Source organism: Cebidichthys violaceus, unplaced genomic scaffold, assembly GCF_023349555.1.
Source record: "Cebidichthys violaceus isolate CVI_PGR_0920_01 unplaced genomic scaffold, fCebVio1.0.p SCAF_4, whole genome shotgun sequence".
Taxonomy (NCBI): domain Eukaryota; kingdom Metazoa; phylum Chordata; class Actinopteri; order Perciformes; family Stichaeidae; genus Cebidichthys; species Cebidichthys violaceus.
In genome coordinates this window covers 3,538,354-3,547,715 of record NW_027176594.1, presented here as the reverse complement: position 1 = coordinate 3,547,715, position 9,362 = coordinate 3,538,354, and the positions used below count along the sequence as shown (strand labels likewise).

General features: G+C 41.2%; 1 protein-coding gene across 3 annotated transcripts in view; it reads left to right on the top strand.

Moving 5' to 3' along the window:
• tll1 (tolloid-like 1) overlaps positions 1–9,362 on the top strand; it is a 46,920-nt gene continuing 37,558 nt past the window's right edge. For all 3 annotated transcript variants that reach the window (XM_068727425.1, XM_068727428.1, XM_068727426.1), the window contains exon 1: positions 1–602. In XM_068727425.1, the coding sequence (XP_068583526.1) occupies positions 422–602 (181 nt within the window). In that variant the 5' untranslated portion in view covers positions 1–421. The remainder of the gene's footprint in view (positions 603–9,362) is intronic.

Sequence of the window (9,362 nt, the reverse complement as noted above, 5' to 3'; positions counted from 1 at the left end):
TTTCTCGTGAGCAGCAGACACAGCCGTGCGTCTTTGCGCTCAGAGATCATATAGTCCAGATCCACTCATCGCGTCTTTCTGTTGTTTCTTTTTCTTTTTTTCTTCCCCACAGCAGCCTCACCTGCGAAGCTACAGCGGAGGACAGCGGAGCTCCTCAGCTGACACTTTGCTGACTGACGGCCACCGGGACGGACGGACAGACGGACAACTCAGAGTACTTTTACCATGGAGGAGAGCCGGGAAGATTAACTTGCAGCAGCCCACAGTATCCGCAACCAGACTGTCTTAGAGGAGAGCGGTTTTCGCAATGATCCGTTAAAATTCCTGCCGCCAATGCTTTCTTTGGAGAGTGGATAGACCATCTCCTAAGAACAGAGGAGACGAGCAGAGAGGCCTTTTGTTCGTTTATTTCAGTCCTCAGATGGACCGAGTGCCCTCGGCACTGGCCGCTAAGATGCGCTGGATCACGCTGGTGCTTGCCGGCTTGACTTTCTGGGGCAAAGTGACTATTTGTAACTGTTTCGACTACGAGGAGCCAGACTATGATTACTATGAGGAGGAGCGAGCGGAGACCATTGACTACAAAGACCCGTGCAAAGCTGGTGAGTCCTGTATTTACTCAGTTTTAATCATAACGTTGAAAATAAGTCATTTTACGCATCTGGTTGCGTTGGTCCAACCGCTCGAGCGCGCTGCCTCTGAGGTGGCACGTGTATGTGTGTATGAAACATGGCGTGTGTGTGCGTTTGCGTGTGTGTGTGTGTGCACACACTAGTCCAGATGCCCCCTTTTACCCACGATATATCGTTATGATCCCTCGGTGATGCCACGTGCAGCCTGACGGTCCTGCTAAGCCGGTGTCCTCCTGAAATGCACGCGCACACATTCGGTGCGTGCATTATGTGTAGGCAGAATTTGGTTATTGTGCCCAAAATGTTGTTGCTACAATCTGTGTATGTGCACCAAGTACACTTCTGTGTGTGTTTGCGCGTGCATCCAGACGTTAAATCAACCATCAAGGAAGATGGGAAACAGCTGGACTCAACTGTACCAAAATGCCTGCGCTGATGCACGCTCTCTCTCTTCTTTTCACACAACGGCACACACACACACACACACACACACACACACACACACACACACACACACACACACACACACACACACACACACACGCATGCACGCACGCACGCACACACACACGCACACACACACACACACACACACACACACACACACACACACACACACAACTTTTGTTGGACCTTTAATGACGGTCTTGGAGCTGCTGTGTAACAACAGTGAAACCATGTTTGGTCTCATAAAATAGGCAGTAGATGTGTGTGTATATAATGAAAGAAAGAGCACTATACAAATTGATCATACACTCATTTTTAAATTGTGTTAATAAATTATTGTCCCTGATTTAATGCAAGGTGTATACATTAAAAATGCAAGTTTTTCCTCAGTATAGTATAGTAGGTCATTAATAGGTGTCATGCCTGGTATCTATATGTGCTCCACCCAAGTCAACTCAAGCTGGAGATTCACTTAAGCTTTCATGCAGTCCCAGTTTTAAACTAAGGTCTCTGTCTTTCCTTCCTTCCTCCTTTTACAATATATTATATGCGTATTTGTTGCTGTCTAGCCTATTGTGGTCTTCATGATTTGAAATTGTGTATTCCCGAGTTTCAGTAATGATGCTGGCACGTTACTTTTTTCCAATATCATAGATCAATTCCTTGCATTTTATATTTATATCTTTGCATTTATATATACATTTTTTTCCCTATTTCACAAAATATGCTACAATACACGTAAGCAGTCATATAACTTTTATCAAAAAATAAGTAAACAAGACTAAGAACCTCAGCAAGCAAGGCTCAATTGCCAAGCCTTAATCTTGCACCTATGTTCTTGTGTGTTTAGGTGTACGAACGTGTGTCAGTTATCTTTTAACATGAAGAACACTCTGTTCACCGCTCTTTGTCCAGACCATGTAGCAAAGCTCAGTAAGGATTGACCAGTAAGGATTATTGTTGCATGTTAACTCTACAGTACACAGATCATTCCTACGGAGCAGGTGGAGGAATCAGAAGTTACCTGAGAGATGTTGCTGTGTTACGTCTTCTTCTTTTTCTCGATATTTGCTTTGGTCACACCTGTCTGACTGTGTGTGTATGTGGAGATGTGTTTGTGTACCCAAATATGTTCAAATGTGTTTTAATCGCACCTTTGAGGCCTTAATGTTGTCTGTGATGACACGTACCAATTAGGACTCCACCCAGAACACTGAGTGTCCACACGCTGACAAACACACATTCCTCACATACCAAATACACAAACCTGACAACCCTGGACACTTGCCAGTGTGTGTGAGTGTGTCTGTGTGCTCTTTCATGTGCATGTTATGTTACACTGTTCTCTGTGTGGGTGATTTAATGTTGATACTGCAATCCCATGACTTTGTGGTTTTTAGTTATGCTGAGACCTGGCCGTGTGTTTGTGTTTGGATTGAAGCCCGGCAGGTTACAGGGAGACAGTCAGTCTACATACATATGTTTGAGTAACTGAGCGACTCTTGTAGGTTAAAATAACTGAGTGAGAAAACACAGGCAATGTTTTTATTTGCTGGAAATATCAGTGAACATAAAGAATGTATTCATACTTATGCACTTAAATTTCTCACAGCAATCGCACACACGAGTATCGCGTTTCCCTTATAAACCTCAACTGATACCTATTTCTTCCTATATAATCATGTGTGCATTTTTTTTGCCTTCATTAGATAGATATATGACAGTAGAGATAAACCAATGATTCAGGAAAAGAGAGGTTAGAGGGTGAACGTGCGGAAAAGGTCCATGTCTGGGAAGATCACATTTACAAACATCGCTTTATTCTGCTAGAGGGAAGTCCTTGTTTCTACAAATAACCAAGGGACAGTATGGATGTTTTCTGTAGCCACCTAACGGTATGTATGTGTGTCGAATTTCAAAACTTTTATTCAAGCACTCTTAACTTTTATAACTGTTTCTGTACAATAATCACCAGTCATACACCTCAGGATAGCCGTAAATGTTTTGCTTAAGTTGAAACATTTTCAAATCAAGTGGTTATGTCTTCATAGCAATTAACACCAACTAGATCAAATCTTCATCCGTTTGCATCCTTACATTAACTTTTTATGCATCTATGAAATCTCTAACATTCAGTTCATCTTCATTCACCTTCATCCTCCTCATACGTTCTCTTATATCATGACAATTTTCAAATTGAATTGCATGTAATTGTGAAATAGTGAAGTAGGTCACTCGGTTAGTTGATTGACAGAAAAATTATCGTTTGACAAAATAATCTCACCTCAAGGTCCATTATGTAGCTTTCCCTATCCGCAGATTGAGTTTTCTTAACAAAACAAGAAATTCTGCATGACATTTCTTGTGAGCATTTTTAAACTTTTGAATTACTTTTCTTGTAAGCTTTCCTTAATATAGTCACATGATTCACATATATGCACAACAGTTGACTAACAATCATATTGAATAACTGTATACATGATACCGTCAATACAAATCAAATGTTTCTCTTACACCATTTTAAACTTGTCTTCAACTTATACAACCACCTTCCCATTGTCCCCACACCAAAGGGGAACAAATAATGATAGTGAACATAATATAATGTGTATCCCGACATCTGTACACACACATAAACCTCTCACATCCAAATACACACACAGTAGGGATGTGTGCGATAAGTCAACTCACTATTCGGCACCAGAAATACTAGTTGGTTAAAGTTTATTTTATTAATTTACACAGTGATATTACATATTGACATATGCTTTCTCAGCTGTTGTGGGGGAGAGCCGCCACTGCTTCTTTAGCAGCGGGTATACTCTCTTCTCTGATCTGAACTCGTCAGCCGCTCCTGACTAACTTCCACCCCGTCGCTCTCTTTCTGCCCTGCCTGCCACCACCTCCTCTTTTGGAAAAAGGTGCTGTGTTCTGGTGCTCTCCTGATCGACCGGATTGGCCAGCAGCACATTGAAACTCGCTTACTAGCTAGCTAGCCGGCTAGCATGTATGCAGTAGACTAAAGCCAGCGACATACCGTGCCAGGAATCAAAGAAGCGGGGTAACACCAGCTAGCTCGATGAAATCGAACTTGCACGCTAAAATACTAATAGTGCAACCGATGCCAAACCACAACCCTTGTTAGACCACATCCCCATTGGCGTTTCATCAAATCTTACACCACACACCGGGTTCATCAGGCTCATTCCTAACCAGGCGACTGGAGCGGACATATGGATTTCAGCAGCATTTAAAATAAGTTTTGGGAATTGAAAAATGTGATTACCGATTTCAAATTAATTTTTTCAGACAATCTTTAACCTCATAAATTAAATTTAGACTAGTCAACTAGACTAAGTTTAAACTAATGTTTAAACAGGGAATTAAGTCGTTCGGAACATCCCTAATACACAGATATGCACATACAATGTGAGCACCAGGCGGAATCGACACATGCGCATGCACATAAGGCAATTGTTGGTTGCACCCCTAGAGTGGACCCATTTTGTTGTCAGTGTGTGAAGAGTTGGTGGCTGCGTGTTTCTGTGTGTGTGCAGCTTGTAAGAAGTGGAAGCGCGGCTCATTCCAGGCCTGACCCTGTGGCATCGGTCTGAGTGGTTGGTATTCCGCCTCCTGTTTTTGCTGGGAAAACACAAGGGGAATATTTGGCTGTCTGCTTATCTCCTCCGAGTCCCGCGCTGGTAGACAGGAGAACACACACTTCCAGGCCTTTGTGAAGTGATTTCCCTACGCGAACACGCATGCACACAGACGCACACACTCGATACACACACATGCAGAGCTCCCTCCATTCACCCGCGCTTATCTCTTCCTGGTTGTCTGCATCCTGCTACTCAGCTGGAGATGACACACACACGCGCATGCACACACACACTCGTACGGACGTGCACAAGCTCCTACGCTCACTCAAGAGTCATTCATGCTTCCTTCCAAATCACTGTTCTCATAAAATGCTCACACAAACGGAGTGAAAGCTAAACAAACCACGATGTCGGAGTGAAGCTGTGGGTCATTTCTTCAGGAGTGACCCAAGAGACCAACTGGCTGTTCTTCAAGTACAATAGCGGTGTATCACAGGAGTGTGCAACAGTATAGTACAATACATGATGTACATTTTCTCATGGGCGTACATCATGTTACAGTACAGGAATTACAATAAGACTTCACTCTGCAACAGAATGTAAATAAAACAAAATACAACCTCCAAAAATAGCATTATGATTTCAAAGAAAATTAAAAAATGGAGAATAGTGGTTTTGTTCTCTTCATTGTGCACAATCTGAGCCATTCTGTTGAGAAGTAACACCAATGATGCAGCTTGACCGCAACAAAATTTCCCCAAATCCTGGAGTGAGGAGTTCTTTTTTTCATCTCCACACAGGGATCAGAGGGCAGCGTCAGGTAAAAGAGTTGACGGTGATTTACATGAATAGTTACGTCACAGTTTCCATGCGGAGCATGAAGCAGGACCTTCCACTTGAGGGAAGATCTCCACCCTGCTCTCTACAGTACATGAAGTGGTTCACGACGGCTGAAGCTCATTCTGTTGTTCAGATAGTTAATGTTGCTTCAACCTTTTTGTAGGGTCTGGATTGGATATCTGCTACTAAGCGGACCCATGAAAACCTCCGGTCCATGTATGTAGATGTTTCTGTGACAGCTCAGACTCTCACTGATCTCAAAACTTACCAGGAACTCAAGGTCTTTCTGGGACTTTTCTCCAGACCCTCCGTTCTTTTCTCTTGTCTTTGTGCATTCAGGAAGTGAAGTCTTACATCCTCAGGTTAATTGTAAATCATTTTCAACTCGCATGAACACATCTTTGCTGTTGTCCAAGCAACCAAGAGTGGATCTGTGTCTGTTTGCGTTAACTTATTTTTTTTCGAGTGCTTATATGTTCTCACTGCCAGTTACAGTGACCACAAGCTTTTAATGAGTCCTACAAATATAAAAACACACTGCATTTAGCCAGGTGGGAATCCCTACCTTAATATTATGCACGATGTCACTTGGGAATTCCCCTAAACACAAGTATGGGATTTCTTTTTTTATAGTTGTATACAGTAGTTTATTAGCCGCATAGCAAATGCGAGGATACCGGTACTCATACACAGAGGTAGTAAAGACATTGCCGAAATAACATAAATACACATGGATTCACATTCTCTTCTTACTGTTTCGGTTCCACGGCTGAGAAACAGCTGATTAAATGTCAGGAACAAACTTACTGAAGGCCAACAGGTGAATATCAGCTCGGACAAAGAAAAGTATTGCGCGTTTCAGTCACTGTTAACATAGTAAGACATGAATATCTCTTCTGCAGTGTTTTAACTTAGTTTGGATTCAACAAGTGAAATAATTGACAGTGCCACTATGCCATTGTAACCCACATAGTGGTCAAAGGGGGTATCGAGAAAAATCCTGCAATCACGATTTAACTCCTTTAACCCTGGGCCTCTGCTCGTAAATAGCATTCCCATACTAAAATAAGTATAATTTTGCAACTGTAAGGGCTATTTTAATAGTTTTGGTATTAGAATAACCCTAACACTTGTGAGAGTTGTACAGATGTGTAAATATCAGTATATATGTTACTGGTTAAGAGTACATTAAGATGGCACACAGCACAAATTGAAAATTTAAATTTTCGACCTAAAACAATTTCAGGATATTTTTTTTAACTTTGTACACTAAACTCTGTATGTTTCTGTACGCTTGCGTCCAAATGGGGGACGCTCAGGCTATACTGGTGTTAACCTGAAGTGAAATTATTTTGTAACTATGCACCGTTTCCTCTAAAATCAAATCTGAAATTAGACAAATTGTCTCATGAATGTGATTTGAAGTTGGCTCGTGAATGAGACTTTGAAGTGCTTTAATTTTGAAATGCTACATCGAATGTTTTGGTTCTCTTTGAGTGACACCTTGAGGTGGTCTGCTATTAAGCATATCACCTAAATCGCTTAATCACGCAGCGGCAATCCCGTCAAGTGAAACCAGCAACATCTGCATTTTGGTCTTTTCTAGATTCAAGTGACATTTATTGACATTTATTGAAGTATTTACACAGCAGTTTTGATATAAGTTGAACATAGTCGGGATCTCTCCAGTTACTAAATGCAAGTAGATTGCGACTTGTGCTTATGTCATAGGCTCTCCACCATACCCTACTCCGTTGCTACTGTTGTGGCTGTAAAACGGTGTATCAATTGACTTGAGTGTCACAACCCAAAATAACTCCTTTCATTATTAGAATTTGCTAGGGTTCCTATACACGTAATTACATTAAACCCCCCACTCCAACTGTAACTGACTGTCGTATAAAGCCTACTCTAGGCTACATATGTAATCAACCTTCGGCGACTTGAGTAGACTTTATAGTGGGAGAAGGTGGAAAATCACCTAAGACTGAATGTGCTACTACAAAACAAAAAACATATTAGCCTACTATTATAACTCTGAACTTATTACTGTTACCAAGTGTAACTTGTTATTGTTAACTCCTCTTTAGTAGTTGTATTTTTTAAATAAATTATACTTATTGCACTTTGAGGTGAATCAATTCAAATGTGTTACACTTCTTTGTTGAAACAGTTGAATTGTGCATACAGTACATTATTACTGCACACTACCATAATATTGATTGAGAATTGCATATGAGACCAAGATGACATGCTAAAAAAGTAGTAATAGCCAAATACAACAGTCAAAAGCAGTTTATTATTTAAAAATATAAAAGTAAATTTTGGACCCTGCTCTTGTATTCTATCAGTGCATCAGGTGTATCTTAAACAGCTGAGTGTGTGTGTGTGCCCATGTGTGCTTTTGAGTTTTTTAGTCAGAGAGTGAAGCCCACCATGTCGTGACAGTGAGCTGCAGCTACTGTTCACCCCTTCCCCCATTTCTCAGTAGGAAGGAAGCTAGAGCAATGTGTGTATGTGTGTGTTTGACACTGAGGCTGCGCTGTGTGTGTGTGTGTGTGTGTGTGTGTGTGTGTGTGTGTGTGAACGAGTGGTCTCACTCATATTATATTAAACAGGATTTTCCCGAGCAGAGTGCTCATGCCACTGAGCTTCCGAAGTCTTCTTCAGGATCCCCAGCTCAGCATAAAGTCTGCGGCCGTGCTGAGAGCCGACTGTTTGTTTTGGAGCGTCATTGTTCTTGAGCTGCAGAAGCCATGAGTCAGCACCGCCATCACTCAGCCCACCTGCCACACATTGCTCAATTATTAAATGCTTTTATGTCACCTAGCTTTTCCTGATGGTATTTATAGCAGCAAAGTCATTCGCATACACCCGTTGTTGGTTGAGGAAAAGCCACCTTGCCCTTACGGTCAAACTCTATATTTTTTTTCAGATGTCAGTATTGTAGGAACCCAGCTGCGTTCACAGTTGCACCCCCCCCCCCCCCCCCCCCCCCCCCGCGACCCATGATGCACAGCTACACCCTCTTAGCTAGGTCCACTAGGTGGTTATTTTAGCTTAAAATATCCACTTTTGAAAAATGCTTCAAAAGAAATTATAGAAAGAAATTATATTTAGCTTGATGTATTTCCATAATTCAGATTCTGCTATAATCAGGCAATTGCTAGGATTGACTGGAATATTTTCGGCTTGGAAAAAAATTACTGTATTTTTGATTAAAAATGTACTTGAAATAAAACCAAATTTGGTGTTACACAGGTCATAATTCCCTCTCTCTAATATCTATTTTGTATTGCTGTGAAAACATCTCCTTCAATCAATTGTATTTCTTCAAGGTCTTACCAAAAACAAAATTTTACAAGATAACTTTTAAACACGTAATGACAACGTTATAATTTACCTTCCCCCAATAGTAATTATGTAGCTTGAACGCATCATAATGTAACTTAATGCAACTTCCATTAAAGTTAGTTGTTTGGTCTGTTATTTAGCCAAGCAGGACTGTGCTGCCCACCGGCTGTTAACAGCTAATGTTTACTAGCTGACCTTACAACAAGGATTCATTGTTCAATTCAATCCACGCACAGTTGATTAGTGACACCACAAACTGGCAGTGGTATGGACGGAGGGGGGAATCAATGATTTATGATAATCCAGTTACTTGAGTTTCAGCCCCATAAACAATCAGTATTTATTTATTGGGCCAATATTCACTCTCTTTTAGCTGTATTTTGTCTCTATCAACGAAGAAAGTTGAAAATATTGACACTGAGGGCGTTTACACGGAACCGACACAGTAAAGTTGTAGGCCTTACCGCTAAACAATGAGCTGAAATTT